The sequence below is a fragment of the Neomonachus schauinslandi genome, chromosome 7 (assembly GCF_002201575.2).
Source record: "Neomonachus schauinslandi chromosome 7, ASM220157v2, whole genome shotgun sequence".
In the NCBI taxonomy this organism is placed as follows: domain Eukaryota; kingdom Metazoa; phylum Chordata; class Mammalia; order Carnivora; family Phocidae; genus Neomonachus; species Neomonachus schauinslandi.
In genome coordinates this window covers 20318525-20335592 of record NC_058409.1, presented here as the reverse complement: position 1 = coordinate 20335592, position 17068 = coordinate 20318525, and the positions used below count along the sequence as shown (strand labels likewise).

Below are 17068 nucleotides of genomic sequence, written 5' to 3'. Positions count from 1 at the left end.
TCGGGCTCCCTGCTCAGCGGGAAGCCTGCTTCTCCCTCTCCCACTCCCCCCGCTTGCGTTCCTGCTCTCGCTATGTCTCTCTCTGTCAAATAAATAAATAAAATCTTTAAAAATAAATAAATAAATAAAATAAAATTGGATTGACAGTTTAGTGGCTCCTGCCATTAAAAACAGAAAAAAAAAAAAGAAAGAAAGAAAGAAAGAAAAAGAAAAAGAAATGAAAAATCCAGTACATACCAGAGTCAGCAGCAGTGCTAATGTGTCGCTGCCAAAGGGCTCCTTAATACGCAAGCTACTGGTAAGACTGCCTCTTGTTAAAAAAGTGAATCTCAAGTTTTAATGTGGAAGGTGGATACTTAAATGCTAATTTAAAGATAAATAAATGCTTATCATTAGTAACTAGATAAATGAGGGACACAGAAATGAAAAGTTAGAGAGGAAGGTATAGTAAAGCCCATGAAAACCATCTAAAAACAGCATCTCCAGGATTATAACATAAGTCACTGAAGAAACAAATCAACGTACAAAAACTATTTTGACAAAGATTATAAACCTCTAACAAACACAGAGGCATTCGCCGTTTTATGTAACAGATTTCCAGAAGATACGAAGGAAAGAAAAATACTGCCAATGACAATTTACACCAAGATGTCAGTGATTAATTCTATTTGTAAGTTTATTTTACACAGATAGCTCTGTCACTAGAGTAAAGTCGATCTCTTGGGCATCTCTGTCAAGTGCTTGTACATGCCAGGTTTATAGGACAGTCTCAGAATACCACTGTTGGATGCATCCCACCTTTGCCCCCTACTGCTGAAAGACCCACTGGGTTGAGCATGTTAGCTGGAGGAGAGTGATGGGGATAAAGGACCCTAGCTCTCATCAGCAGTGTCATTTTAACTACAGAAACCGTTAAAGACAGAGGTCCTCGAAATGTAGGACCTGGACTGTATGAGGAGCACCTGTCAAGTTACAGAACGGCAAACTCTCAGGACTCATTGCAGACCTACTAAATCATTCCAAAGGTGGGGCCCAGCGGTCTGTTCTAACAAGTCCATCAGGTGATTCTGATGCATGCTCAAGTTTAGGAATCACTGCTCTAAGGAAGTAATTTCCTTCATTTCCAACATAACATTTATTAAATACATAGTAAAGAAATGTTAACAGAAATGTTCCTATAAATTGTACAAAAGCAAGTAAGATTTACCCACTAGAAACAACCTTATGACCAGAGGTAGGATTTTACTTGAAAAAATAAAAATTTTGCATAGAAAAGTGAATAATCAATCACACACCCACTACCTAAAGAAAATAAACATGACAAACACACTTCAAACACCCTATGTTTCCTTCTCCTGCCCCCTTTGTATTTTTACCATGTATTCCATTATTTAGGCATACATACGTATACATTTTTAATTTATATAGATTTAAATTTTATAGCATCTCCATATCGTTCCTATCTTTTAGCTTGCTATTCCCCTCAAGGCTTTTTGTTTTTGAGGTTTATCCCTGTTGCTATGTGGAATTCCACTGCATGATTATACCATGATCTTTAAAACTGTGACTGATGGTGTTTGAAGTTCCTTCCAGTTCTTTGTCACTACTACAGTGCTGCTCCGCAGTTTCAGACAACCTTCTTTACGCATGTGAAACTTTCTCCAAGGTACACATGTTAAGAACGGCATATCCTAGGATGCCCAGTTTCAAAGTTGCAGCACACTGCCAGGCTGCTGACCAAAATGGTTGATGCATCTATGTTATTCCAGCGGTGCAGAGATGCCCAGTGCTCTCGCTGCTCCCCGCACTTGGAAGTGGCAGACCAAACTCTGGTCAGTCTAGTGAGCATGGAGTACACGCATATTGTGGTTTTGATTTTTACTTCTGCCATTTATGTCTCCTCTTCTTTTCCTCTATTTTTGTTCCTTTTTTTACCCCTCTTACTGACTGACACTCTTTCTTTACGTATTCTGGGCCATATTCATTTGCTAGTAACATGTTGTCTCTCTGGCCCTGGCTTCCTTTTTTGTTTTCATGGTTTTTTGTTTTGTTTTGTTTTGTTTTAAGAAGCACAAAGTTCTAAATTTTAACTAAAGAATAACTTATCTCTTCTTCAGAGTTCAACTTTCTCTGTCTCATTTTAAAATATCCTTCCCTAGTCCAAGTCATAAAAGTATTCTGTATCTTCTTCTAGTAGCTTAAAAATTTGCCTTTCATATTCCTTAATCCATCTGGAAATAGTTTTTGTGTAGTCTTTGTAAGGATCTGTTACATTATTTTTTTACACAGATAATTGTCCCAGACCATCCTGGATTTAATGCTACCTCAGTCATGTATTAAATTTCCTATATGAGTGGCTCTTTTTCTCCTGTTTTGTTTCATTAATCTAATTATCACTACTTTAATACCACTATGTCTTAATTATGGTAGTTTATGATAAGGCTTTATATCTGCCAAAGAAAGCCCACTTCCATCCCTTATTATTCTTGAGGATCACCTAAGATATTCTTACCCTCATGCTTGTCAAGTGTGAGAAACATGAAACATTCAAACGGAAGGGGCACAGATGACAGCACTCTGAGCCTCCCACGTCTGCTTTAACAAAGCAACTCCACAATTAGCACAGTGAATGGCCTTCTAGTGAAGCTTTCCTTTGAAGAAAGGGGTTCCTACACAAATAGGATGGCAAGGGGCGCCCAGGTAGCTCAGTCGTTAAGTGTCTGCCTTCGGCTCAGGTCATGATCTCAGGGTCCTGGGATCGAGCCCCACATAGGGCTCCCTGCTCGGCAGGAAGCCTGCTTCTCCTTCTCCCACTCCCCCTGCTTTGTTCCCTCTCTCGCTGTCTCTCTGTCAAATAAATAAATAAAATCTTAAAAAAAAAAAAAATAGGATGGCAAATACTGTCTCAGTCCATTTATTTCTTCCCACAACCTTTAGGGCTGACTGAGGAAATTAAGTTTCAGAGAAGTTGAGTAACTTGCTCAGCAAAAATTCATAATAAGGAAGTGGCAGGGCTAGCATTTAAATCCAGGACTAATTCCAAATCCCATGTAACTACTGTGTCATACACAAAACTGAAAGTGAAGTCTATGTTTAGTAAATAAATAGTGAAAAATACAGTAAGGAACTAGAATTTTAAAAAAATTACATAAGGACTGCCATTACTTAACACTTAAAAAACAAAAAACAAAAAAACCCAGTGAGGTATAGCAGCAGAAAATGAGGGGGAAATACCTTAGGGAAACAGGCTAAGGTAATTTCCAGACAGGTTTTCCCCTGTCAGCCAACAGCACATTATCTCTATAGTCTCTTAAGCGCTCAGATTACACAAATCTTAGTAGTAATAAAGATATTTGAAAAGATATACCATTTTTATTAATATGAAGAATGACACCTAGAAGGCAAACGGTTTTAAAGCTTACACAAAACTCAAATTTTGTTATTTGAAAGGTGTAACGTATTTACCTGCATCAAATACTGTGCACCTTCTCTCAAATCATCTGCATGTACTGGAGCATAAAAAGCCTTCATCTTGTTTTTGATAAGCCACCGCTGATATCTGGCTTGATCAATGGATATCTCTTTCATGGCTTGTCTTCGAGGCCCCTTTGGAGAAGAATATTAATAATGCCTTTAACTGAAAGATAATGCAGTCCACGCTTAAGAAAATCACCATTACACTAGCTTAAACAAGGTGCCTAAACCTTGGGGATGGGAAAGAAGTAGGACAACAACACTTCATTTTCATGTCAATGAATTCTTTCAGTAGATTATGACAAGATAGGGTTAATGGAACAGTTAAGGCACAGGAGGCAGCAGAAAAGGGAGAAAAGAAGATGAAGAAATACATACTGAAATATAAATAGGAAGTTTTCATTACACTAAGTAAATGAGCGAAATTAGAATTTATTGAAAATGGAGAAGAGATCACATGGAGAAAAATAAGAGCCTTCTGTTTTTCTACAAAAAGTTTCCCAGCTTATTTTTCATTTGTCCCCAATGTCTGAGTTATTAATTCTCAGGAACCTGAAAATATCACTGAAAATGCAAGTTTGCTGTAAAATATAAATGCATTTTTTCCTTCATACTTCTGTTAAATGATGAAGAACAGAATTAAGGAAATGAGATTTTCAACTTGCAATTCTATTTTGATCCTTGCAAGCAACACATAAAATGTGTTATATGCAAATGTATATAAAGCAAAAATCTAAAAGTAGGTTTAAAAGTACGCCTTGTTTGTGAAAAAGTAAAGGACAAATACAGTTTGTTTTTCCTGGTAGGAAAATTGCCCCATTTGTAATTTCCTGCGGTCAAAACCCCAACCTGAACTGATCAACTTGCAAACAAACTGAAAAACTCTACCAGTCCTATGGGGGACCCGGGGCCAGTGTGTCCATGTTCTTGGCCAGACGCGACTTTGACTTTGTGACTATACAAGCGGAAGATCAACTCTAGCAGGAGCTGAGACATGGAGCATCCAACACACATTTCTAATGAGATGAACAAAACAGTTTGGGACAAAAGCTAATCTGACAAATACTCCAATTTCTCATGCAGAACAGGTGACCCATCATCTAGCAATTCTTTTCAATAGCCAAGATGCCAAAAATAGAAAACTACCTTTGGGTGAAATGTTTACCACTACTTTTCTTTAAAGATTTTATTTATTTATTTGACAGAGAGAGACACAGCGAGAGAGGGAACACAAGCAGGGGGAGTGGGAGAGGGAGAAGCAGGCTTCCTAAGGAGCAGGGAGCCCGATGCGGGGCTCGATCCCAGGACCCCGAGATCATGACCTGAGCCGAAGGCAGACGCTTACCACTATTTTTAGTAATGTTAGTACTCATGGTTAAAACACAAATGAACAGGCAATTAACAGTGTTCAAACTTGGAAATTCAGCATTTACTCTGCTCTTCTTATGTACTAGATGCTAGATATTTATCACCATTCATCTACCTCCTCGAACCTCTTTTTTCTTTGGGTAGTAAATGTTCCCAGTGTTCTCAGAACAGTATGAGAAATATTAGTAAGAAAATACACACACTGTATATCATTTAGATTCCTTAGTTATCAAGAAGCCACTTTTCTTAGCCAAACCATTCTATAAGAGGAATATAGTTTGGCAAAATCTCATAATAAATAAGAAAAAGAACGAAGATTTAAAATTCTAAAATCTTTTCTAAAATGAAGTTTTGAGACAGTATAGAGGCGATAATATTTTGAAGAAAATAACTAACTTAAAAAAAACCCCGAACAAACTCAACAGATTTATCTTGTCAAATCGTTTCATACCTAGAAAGCCCCACAAATTACAAATTATATACACAGAGCAAAAAATGTTTTAATATAAAAAAAAACAATACAAACACTTACCATATGTACATGACTACAGATCATCAAACCAACATTTTTTGTGAAATCATGAACAAGATGAAGTAAAGCTGGGCGTGAGTTTGGAGCACCTGTCATAACAAGACACTGTGGCCTAATTTAAGATTAAAAAATAAAACAAAATTAGAGAAGTTTAGATTTTTGATAACATGGACGTTTTTAAGTTGCTTCTCTTAAGAATGTATTATTACACTAGAATCTCCTTTATGCAACTGTCCTCAGGACGTAGGCCACAGGATTCTCAAAAGAAGAGGACTTTTAACCAGGGTTTCTTAGTATATGAGAAACGCAGAAACAAAAACTTCTTGGACCTAACATCATGCAAAATGTCCTTCTAAAATAATAGGTAATATTATACATCAAGATTCTGGTAGGTATTACAGGAAGACACATAATAGTTAAAATATATTAAATATATGTAAACATCTTTTCATCTTCTAAAGGTAATAAATATTCCAGTCCTTTCACAGAGTTCACAAAACTTCCTAAGAGCATGGCCTTCCCTTCATGTACAAACAGGTCACCTTCCTTCTTGGCTTGATCACATCATAGTGATTTCTACTTCATAATATCAGCTCTCTCTAATCTAGCTTAATTTTAATGGCAACTGTCATATCAGTAAAATCATTACAGTTGATGTGAAGGTTTCTATTTGAAGTAAAAGTTTTAATTCTAATTAATTATGGTGAAAATCAAAACTAAATTCAATTGCCTTTGTAGACACAAGATAGTGGCATGACTTTCACATATTCTTAACTCTTGATTTAGCTGACTAGAAATGGAGATCAATGTTATTTTCTGAAAAAATATTTGAGTATCCACTTTATAAGTTCAAACATTACCAAAAATTCTTTAAAACAAGACTTTATATAATTAAAATAAACTTTAACAAAAAGTAAACTAAAATTTGACTTAACCACTAAATTAAATGTTAGGGTAGTTCCTAACATCATAAAACAAGCATGAAAACTTGAATAAAGACCATAAAAAACAGAACAAAACAAAAACTAACCTATTCAGAATTTTAGCAAGCTATCTGAAAAACCAGTCCTGTCTGGGAGAATGGCTTTGGGGGAATCCAACATGACATCATCCTCTATGGCCCAGACTGCTCAGCCTCCCCATCTACGCTTTAGCAGGTTAAACAGCTCCCCACGTAGAAATTACATAATTCCTAGCCTGCCTGGTAGCTTACAACTGACCCTCTGAGCGACTTACAGCCCACTTCCTCCAAAAAGGAAGCTGGCTACCCTCCACACTTTGTTTCCCTTTCCTGTAAGCTATGCCATGGATGTGGGGATGACTTTGACCACATGGACAAAAACACCTGCTAGGAAATGGCAGACTGACAAGATACAGGGAATGTGAGCAAATGCAGCAAATCCGCCCGCCATAAACCATCCACACGTAACGATGATGTCCATCTCGTAGAACCAGTGCATAATTCAGCTTTTGTTTTAATGGTAGTTTAACGTACACTTTAACATAACCTATACTACAGTTAAATAACTTGTAGTCCCTATCTTTACTAAATGGTAAATATACCACAAAGGCTTAATTTGGTATAGTTGTATCATGCCAAAAAAGTATGGCATGAAATATATTAGAGATGACAACGAGTAACGATGACAGAGTGTAAACGTCTGTTTCATTTTAACTCCTTCCTCAAAAAATGCCATCATATAATGGGATTTTTAAGGTATAAAACCCACAAAAATATGAACAGGAGAAAACACAGTAGTATGGAAATACTGAAAGCCAGAAAGCAGATGGAAGAACAAGAAAGGATATGACAAATCAGGAAGAGGCTAAATCATAAAGCCAATGAGAAAGCTGTGAAGCTACCTGATTTTATGCCTAAAAAAAAAAAATCACCAAAATGCCTGTAAGTTAGATGTAATAGGTGCCTCTGGAAGAGGAAAGGGCCATGTATTAAAGAGACCAAAGTAAGAAACAGTGGTTTAAACTCTGCACAAGAAAACACTAGATAGAACCAAATCATTTCCATCACTATGATGAACAAGTATCTCTGTCCTTCCCCAATTCTGTTAGGCTAGGGCTTATTTGCCAGAAAGGGCCTCAAAACCACAATGAGGTATCACCTCATAATACTCAGAATGGCTAGTACCAAAAAGACAAAAAGTAAGTGAGGATGTGGAGCAAAGGAAGCCCTCATGCACTGGTGTTTGGGAAATGTAAATTGATGCAGCCACTATGGAAAACAGTATGGAGGTTCCTCAAAAAATTCTTAAAGAGAGAAGTACCATAGGATCCAGTAATTTCACTATTGGGTATTTACGTGAGGAAAATGAAAACACTGATTGGGAAAGATAAATGCACCCTTATGTTTATTGCAATGTGGTTTACAATAGTCAAGATATGGAAGAAACCTAAGTATTCAGTGATAGATAAATGAATGAAAAATATGTGGTGTGATTATATGTATATATATACACAACAGAATATTACTTGTTCATATAAAATAATGAAATCTTGCCATTTGCGACAACATGAATGAACCTAGAGGGTATTATACTAAGGAAGATAAGCCAGACAAAGACAAATACCATATGATTTCACTTACATGTGGAGTCTAAAAAATAAGAGAAAACAAACAGCAACAAAGGGAGAAACAGACTCAGAGAACAAACTAGTACAACAACAACAAAAAGAGAAACAGATGCATAAATATAAACAAACTGATGGTCACCAAAGGGAAGGGGATTGGGGAGATGAGCAAAATGCGTGAAAGGGACTAAGAGGTACAAACTTCCAGTTATAATGTTAAGTCTTGGGGATGAAAAGTATAGCACCGGGAATAGTTGATAATAATATAATACACTTCTCATGGTGAGCATTTCATCACGTATATAATGGTTAAATCACTATGTAGTATACCTTAAGCTAATTTAATTTTTAAAATTTTTTAAAAAATTTTTTATTATTTTTTTTAAGTAAACTCTATGCCCAACATGGGGCTTAAACTCATGATCCTGAGATCATGCTCTACCCACCGAGCCAGCCAGGTGACTCTAAAACTAATTCAGTATTATATGTCAACTATACTTCAATTAAAAACATTTTTTTTAATTAAAAAAAAAAAGAAGGCGGCTTCTGGTCTGTGAGACACCAGCAACACCTAAGCGCAAAAACAGCTACTTTCATCAGGGGAGAGTGAGAAAACATTTACACACTGAATCCAGAGATTCCCGACCTCCTTTCCCACCTGACTATGAACTCTGGTAGCCAGGACTTTTATCAACAAGCAGAATATTAAAATACTCTTTTCTGGGCAATCTAATCATATCAAAAAAAGAAAGTCTTCAAGATGACTTAAATTTCTCAAAGAACCAGTAAAGCCATATTAATCTACATGAAGGGCTTCAATGACAAGCCCCACCTACCAGTGCAGCATTTCCCGGGCCATGGACCACAATTACTTCAGACAAGGCTAAATCTAAGAACCCAAGTTAAAGAAACAGGAAAGAGTGAGAAAGACACTTCAAAGAAACAGAAACTACGAAGCTCAGAAAACAACATCTTTTGCTAAGTTTGGTGAAGATGAGATGGTGATACATATTAAGTTAAGAAAGAAAGAAAGAAAAAATGGCTCCAGAGGAAACAAGAAGGCTGTACAGGAAAGAAAAAGCAATCATAATTTACTACATGGCTCAGCTGGGAATCATTTTAAAACGTTATAAAAACATAAATATGAAGTACGGCCTAATCAAAATAATGACATAAAAGATACTGTGAGGATGGGATAAAGGGAAGAGTGCATGCGTGAGCCACCATATGTGGATGAAGGAAGGACATCAAGAGATAAGGCCTAAAACATCCAAAGTAGAGCAAAACCACCATGATGTTTGGGAATATCAAGTAATTACTAAATGAATCAGCGAAGAGTTCGAAGTGGTTGCCTGTGGTATATCACAAAGAGGGACACAAGAAGTTGGGCAATTGTGGATTTTCATGACGAACCCAAGTTTTTCCTCTCTCAACTATGTTTATGTGTAATTCTGATAAAGATTTAAAAAGCTAAACTATATCTTTTCAATGTTCCCATTCCTATGACAAAGCAAAGCAAAAGGTTTTTACTGATGGCAAATTAACTTTGCCTCTACTTAGTAGGTATACAATACTTACAGAACTTCAATGGCCACAGGGGGAAGAAACTGTTCACTTTATGAGAGCTGACGCTTAAAAGCCTTCAAATGGGAGACTTTGAACACTTTCACTCTCATAACATTTTGGTAAGTTAGATAATTCACCTCTTTGTCAACTTTTGATAAGAAATCTTCTCCTTATTTTTGAATAAACTGTCCAACCAAAGTCCAACCAAAACAAAAAACAATAATCTATGCTTTCAGGAAACTTCTCATGAAATAGCAGCATACAAAAATGTTACTGAATGGTAAGTAAAGAACTGACTGCCACCTACGACCAACGATTCTATGTTACCTTACTGCTCACCTAAAGTTTTTCACATGGTCTTCCACTCCTGAAAGACGAATCGAATGCTGTAGTGCGCTCAGGTAAGTCAAAGCTTGTGTAGAGGATCCCCAGTTCACATCTGTGGGAAGACAGTGTTCATGCAGCAACACACCAATATTAACCAACAATCAATAACCAATTTGAGACACAGAGAAGTAAACAGTGCTTTCATATCTAAAAAATCAACTGCTAAAATAAACCAATGTACTCAGAACTTTCGATAGTTCAAGTCCATAGCATGACACTATGAAAATGCTAATCTGAACTGTAATTGCTTTTAAAGCAAAATGTACAAAAAACGAAGGTGACAGGGCTGCAGACATGCTGTGCATGCAACTCACAAAGTTCCACAAATAATTTTAAAATTATTGTTTATATAGGCAGAGGTCTAATGGGAAAGAAGCAGCTCTCTGACTGAAAGATTTCAGAACTCTGAAAGTACCATTTATAGTGCTTAACAGTTAAGTTATTTGAACAGGCAAATTTCACTTTATATTGAATAAACAGCCTGGGCACCAAATATGATTTTAGACATTTGTTATTTTAGAGAAATAATTGTTTCTAAGATGGTTAAAACATTACCTTCTTTGTCCATTTCATTTCTAAGGCCAGCACTCTTATCCAAAACCTCATTGTGTCATATCTGGATTACAAAATGTTTCCTCACAGTTTCACACGACTACACTGCAACCACTCTCGTAATTTCTCCCTAAACTATTCTTTTGGGGCCCAAACTTGTTAAACCTTTTTCACTGGTTCTTCCCTCAGAGTTAGAGGTCACCATACTATACTGGATCAATCCCAACATACCTGAGTATCATTGTCTTCTGTGGAGATACACCCAAGAGTTATCAGTGTGACACCTTCTGGGTAATCTTTAACTATTTTCCAGCTAAAAATACCTTTGTCAAATTAGGGAAGATACTACGTCTTTCTAATATACCATACATTCTGTGGTACTTACTATACAGCAGGTGCTAAGACTGCAGTAGTAATACACATGTTTATTAGGCTAACAGCTACTACAAGAGCTATTTCACTAAGTCTAACCCTTTCAAGGAAAATTTTAAAGTATATTGAGGCCACCGACATGTTAATAATACAAATTTGTCATTTTTCTGCAAGTAGGATTAGTTAAATCTAATTTATGGGTAAGTAGGAATTCCAGAGAATAAAGCCCTGTGGTAATCATTTTCACTAAAACTACATGTATTTGGAAATGAGGTATTTTAGGTTTTACAAAGCACCTTTCAAGTACACAAAAGATGATGTTTAAATATGAAAAGCCACAAAGAACTTCTAGATATTTTCTAGCTTGAATATACATAATAAATCTACATAATAAATGTAAAAAACTACTGACCTGGTTTTTTGTAGGTAACATAAATATACAGCCCAAGGACTATTACATATGTTAGCAACGCAGCCCACCAGTTAATGACGAACATCACTATGCAACAAAGAATCGCTCCAAGAAGTGATATCCACATGTTGTAGTATTTGAATGCAGGACGCCACCCTAACAATCACAAATAAAATAGAGACATCAAAGTCACTCAAAGACCTTATCTGCTTTAGACAATGATACATAGGTATGCACAAAATAACTTTCTTTGTGGTTGCTTTAAACAAGTATAAGGCTAATGTATGACAGTAAAGTCATAGAGCATTATTGAGCACAATTTCTGAAGGCCATGAAGAGAGCCCATCTATTTACTTCTGTTTTATTCTATGTTACTAGTTTCTGTATTCAATAAACTCTTCATAAAAAAAAAAAAGTTTAAATCAGTGTATCTTAATGAATGGTTAAAAAGTACAAAAAATTGAAAGAAGTTTTCAAATACAGCCCTTAGTAGTGTGGTTTTATGTTCTGGATTTTTAGCATAAGACATACCCATATTCTAATGAATATATGGAAGAGTTCAAACAGAATGTTCTTGAAAATTATTAGAAGTTGATCAACCTGCTAGAAAAATTAACAGTTGAGTATAGAAACTTACCTTCAGTGAAGTATTTAAGAATTAAGCTCACTCTAAAAAAATGCTGAAGACCATGTTTTAAAGTTTTCATTCCATAGCCAAAAAATATTTTTAAATCATAATTTAATATATTTTATATTCTTTTTTTAAATTAAATTTCACACAAAGTTATGAGAAATAATTCAGAGAAATTCTGGGGAACCTTTTACCTAATTTCCCTCAATGATAACATCTTGCAAAATGATACTATAATATCACAACCAGGATATTGTTATTAATACAGCCAAGATAAGAGGCCAGTACAAGCATCCCTTGTGCTGCCCTTCATAGCCACAAAGACACCTCTGAAATTTATATTCTTAAAGTTCTGAGAGGCTTTTGGGTCCTTAGAAGGAAAAGTGCTTTTTGCTCCTTCAATTCTTTCCCTGATGTCCAACTGTTATGATTAATAACAAAAACCCCTCAATAAAAGTATACGAGGCACTTCTCCAGTTGCAAGAGACCCTTTATAATAGAACTCTACAAACTTATAGTGTCGAAAATATTCATCTGGGCAGGTTAGCTATACCAAAATAATGTTCTCAGAACTTGAAACAGAAAGCAGCTAAATAAATAAAAACAGGGAAAGAAAAGCACAATAATTCTTTCAAAGTGTTAGTCAAAATTTGAGATTAACACTCTTACACGCTTCTAAGACAAGAAACAGTACATTACTGGGAAACATCATGATAAAGAGATCTTTGAAAACACAGTTAATTTGACTCAACTGTAAGAGCTGACTGAGCATTAATGGGCTAAACACTCACAATACCTATCTTTTAAAACGTGTTAAAGTCTTATTTTCCCTAAAATCAAAGACATTAGTGCATTTACAAAATTTTTTAAAAATGGAAAATCACCTGGAGATTTTGCAAGTGATGCATGGAACACCGAAAAATTGATCAATGCATACGATGCAAGGAAGAAATTAGAGATAATTGGAGCAATAACATTCAGCTCAGCTGCAAAAGAAACATGAGGTATATTTACTGACACACTACTTTTTGACTTTTTAAAAAATGAAATTATTTTAAACCTTTAGATGACAGCCTTAGGAATACCCCCTTTTCCACCATTCAGACTTAATGAATACTTATACTTTGTCAGATATAGTTTGTATACTTTACTTTTCAGGAATCAAACCTTAGGTCCATAGTTGAAACCCTTTATACCTCATTCTTCCAAAGTTGGTGTATTTTTTCCAATGATATTATATGGTTTTACTAAAAACATATATAGTCCACAAACATTATTAGGTAGTCCCATTTTGGGTATTTTAAAAGTTAGACAAATAATATCACACTATATTTATATTTATTATTCTGCAATTTGATCTGATACATTTATTATATTAGAGATTCATTCATATTGATATATGAAAATCAATTTTAATAATTTTTTTTACTCCTCTGAGCATTATTCTGCAGTTTCATTCTTCTGTTAGTAGGTATTCAGGTTGCTTCCATTTTTCACTATTGTAATTAATGACACTAAAAACATGCTTGCATATGGCTCTTTGGTTATATATTCAAGTTTCTTTAGGGTAAATACTCCTAAAGAGAATTGCTGGATTGTGAGAAACCTTACTCAACATTGCTAATTTGTTCTCCCAAGGTAGCCTTACCAAATAGATACCTAGCAGCATTACATGAGAGTTTCCACACATGGTGGTATCATCAGACATTCAATAAAAGCCCACTGTCATCTTCAGCAGTGGAAGACTCATTAGCTCACCTGTGATCAGAGGCAAAAGTGCCAAAAAGAGGCTCAGTGAGGGCCGTACCTTCAGGAGGGGGCACTGAAATCCTTTCCCTTATGTTATTATCTCATTTGTTTCAGGGACAAGAACCTAGGAGTTCCCTCTCATGAGGATTTAATGACGATAGTAATTTCAGCAAATATGTACTGAGCACTTTTATTTGCAGTACTTTCTATATATTCTTTAAATTGACCACAAAGAAACTAACTTTGTTTACTAGGCAAAGTAAGGTTTTGTTTATAATTTATTAATTCAATGTTTAGAGCTAATACTGTAAATACTCCAAAATCTGTATTAGCACATCATTTATATGACTAACCAATTAAGATGAATCCAAGGGCAATTAAGAATGTTAAGACGTAGCCACGAAGAGGTTCATTATTTTTCCCATAACCTTTAGCAAACATTTGGAAAGCTGGGTAGATGTTGTCCTTACAAAGAGCCTAGGGAAGAAACGTAAATATTAGAAGGAAATGTAACACAGTTAGACATACAGATTTCCTTACAGTTTTAATAGGTTACTCAGGAATAGAACACAAGTTTCTAACTCTTGTTCCTCTTTCTTCCCCCATATCATACTGCTTTACCTACAATCTATAAAGGAGACCAAACATTTCAAGCATCAAAAGGTAGTTGGTTCAGAATACCACTGAAGTTTTTATCTGCTTAACCCCACTTCATATTGAAATTCTTTCAGGAAAATAAAAAAATCAGAGAAGCAGGTACATGAATAAAAGAAATGTGAACACTTGGTAAGTATGACATAAGTATGACCTACATTAAGAAAAAAGTCTGAATCCTAGATTTAAAGCAGATAAAAATCCTAATTATAAACTTAACCACTTTTGTTAAAACTTTACTAAAAATTGTTTTAAGAAATATATTCTACAGGACGCCTGGGTGGCTCAGTCGTTAAGCGTCTGCCTTTGGCTCAGGTCATGATCCCAGGGTCCTGGGATCGAGTCCCACGTCGGGCTCCCTGCTCTGCGGGAAGCCTGCTTCTCCCTCTCCCACTCCCCCTGCTTGTGTTCCTGCTCTCGCTATGTCTCTCTCTGTCAAATAAATGAATAAAATCTTTAAAAAAAAAGAAATATATTCTACATTTACTGTACTCACTGCCTACAACTATAATATTAAGAACAAGGCTGCAGAATCAACATTTCATTTTTGGACTCAGTAATAAAAAGTATTTCCTATTCAGTATCAGCTGTTTATCTAATGCTCATTAAAGGGAGATAATGTCTACCTTATTCATCTTTCTACCCTGAGTAGTTAACACAACGTGTGGCATATGGTAGGCATTGAAATATTTGTAAAGTAAAACATAAAGACTGACATCATGCTAAGAGGGACAAGATCCTTTAATTCTTCTGATTTATGCTTGGAATGCATTCCTTATTCTTGGTGAGACATTAGAAAACTTTGAGCAACGAGAATGTGTCGAAAAAAGCAAAAATCCATCACCACTTCCAGAAAGACAACTCAAGGACTACACCCTGACAGTAGGTAAATGCACTAGAGTTTATATAAACAGAAACATTCACATTCAAACACACAAAGTTAAACATATCTGGCTTGAGATACATGTGTATAAATCATAAACACCTATGAGGTAAACAAATAATCTGAAAAAATTAACAATCCCAAAATGAAATGTATTACCATAAATTCCCCTTCAATAAAGCCTGTAATGTGAAAATACCTACCTGAAATATTTTGGGAGCACTCACAAGGGATGCTAATGCAGAAGAAAGAGTGGCTGAAAAGATACCAGCAGAAATTAATGGTGCAAATCCTGACACCATGCTCATTACCTTAAAAAGGGACAAAAATGGAAAATTAAGTCTTACAAACCACTCAAAAAACTCACAATACATCTTTATTATGCTAATGAAGGAGACTAATATCAGGGAAATATTATAATAATGAACAGGAATAATAGGCTCTACGCGTTACAAATTTCTGCAACAGATTTACCACGAACCCTCACCTTCAATCTTTTCATTTGGTAAAATTTCAAAGACATACAATGGCAGAGAGAATAGCATAATGAACCAATCCCCACGTCACTGTGAGTCAAACCCCAGATATCACTTAATGCATAAAAGTTTCAGTATGTACCTCTAAAGCGTAAGCACTTTAAAAAATCCTAACTGCAAAGCCACTATCACAGTTTGAAAAGTAATTCCTTAACATCACCAAATATCCTATCAGCATTCAAATTCCCCCAAGCTGTCCATCTTTTCTTACCTTTTTAAATAGTTTGTTTAAATCAAGATCCACAAAGGGACTCCACATTAAATTTGGTTGATATGTCTCTTAAGTCTTTTTCAATCCACAGGTTCACTGTTTCCTTTACATTTTATTACTTTTAGGTCATTGTCCTATAGAAGCCTCACACTCTGGATTTTGCTGACTGCACCTCCAACTTCTGTTATTTAACCTGCTGCTCTCACTTCTGTATTTCTAGTCAACTGATAGACCGAGACAGGTCATCAGACTGAAATACAAGTTTTCTGGCTGGAATATTTCAAGATGGTACAATACACTTCTGTCAGGTAGGTTCTTTATTTCTGTTTTTTTGTTTTTGTTTTTTGACATTAAGGTAGTAGATTTGTACTGTGGTTATGTTTTTTCTTTTTAAAAAGAGACCTTAAATATTAGAGCTAAATGTGGAAATATTTCTACCTGAAATGATCTAAGTCTATGACTGGTCTTTAAATAATCTGGGACGTAGGAAGTTATAAATAAAATACAAGCATTGGTGATTGTGCTTGATATGCTAGGTACATTACACTGCTTTTCGATCTTTGCACATGTTCAAATATTTCCCTAATGAAGTTTAAAAAAAATGAATTGATCACTTAGATCATGAGACAACAACCAGCTAAATCCAAACTGAGGAGCAAAATGCAAAGTAACTTGCCTGGACTCTTTAAAATATCAATGTCCTGGAAGATTAAAACAGGCAGGCTAGAAAGTCCTAGATTAAAGGATTTTAAAATAATAACTAAATGCCATGCATGACCTAGATTGTATCTTGGATCTAAGAAAAATAGCTGAAAGGGACATTACTGAAACAAGTGGGGAAAGATGAAGATAGAATATACATTTCGATAACAGTATTCTGTCAACATTAAATTGCTTAAGTGAAATAAAAGAATATATATATATATACACAAAGATAAAGCAATGGGGTAAAATATAAACAAATAGTAAATTTAAGAGAAGGGGTAGGTATACAGGTATTCACTGCACTGTCCCTTCACATTTTTGAAAACTGTGAAAAAATAAAATTGAGGTGGAAAACATGTCTGGTGGATTCAGGTACTGTCAACTTGACCCATCCATTATAAATTTCACCAGTAGTGAACAGTGACCATCACCTAAATTCCTTCCTTCCTC

General features: G+C 35.4%; 1 protein-coding gene across 2 annotated transcripts in view; it reads right to left on the bottom strand.

Moving 5' to 3' along the window:
• Positions 1-17068, bottom strand: part of SLC12A2 (solute carrier family 12 member 2) — a 100980-nt gene that overhangs the window by 22713 nt on the left and 61199 nt on the right. For both annotated transcript variants that reach the window (XM_021702155.2, XM_044917091.1), the window contains exons 11-17: positions 15370-15477; positions 13983-14106; positions 12765-12866; positions 11250-11405; positions 9866-9965; positions 5375-5486; positions 3466-3606 (exon numbers count right to left, since the gene is read on the bottom strand). In XM_021702155.2, the coding sequence (XP_021557830.1) occupies positions 3466-3606; positions 5375-5486; positions 9866-9965; positions 11250-11405; positions 12765-12866; positions 13983-14106; positions 15370-15477 (843 nt within the window). The remainder of the gene's footprint in view (positions 1-3465; positions 3607-5374; positions 5487-9865; positions 9966-11249; positions 11406-12764; positions 12867-13982; positions 14107-15369; positions 15478-17068) is intronic.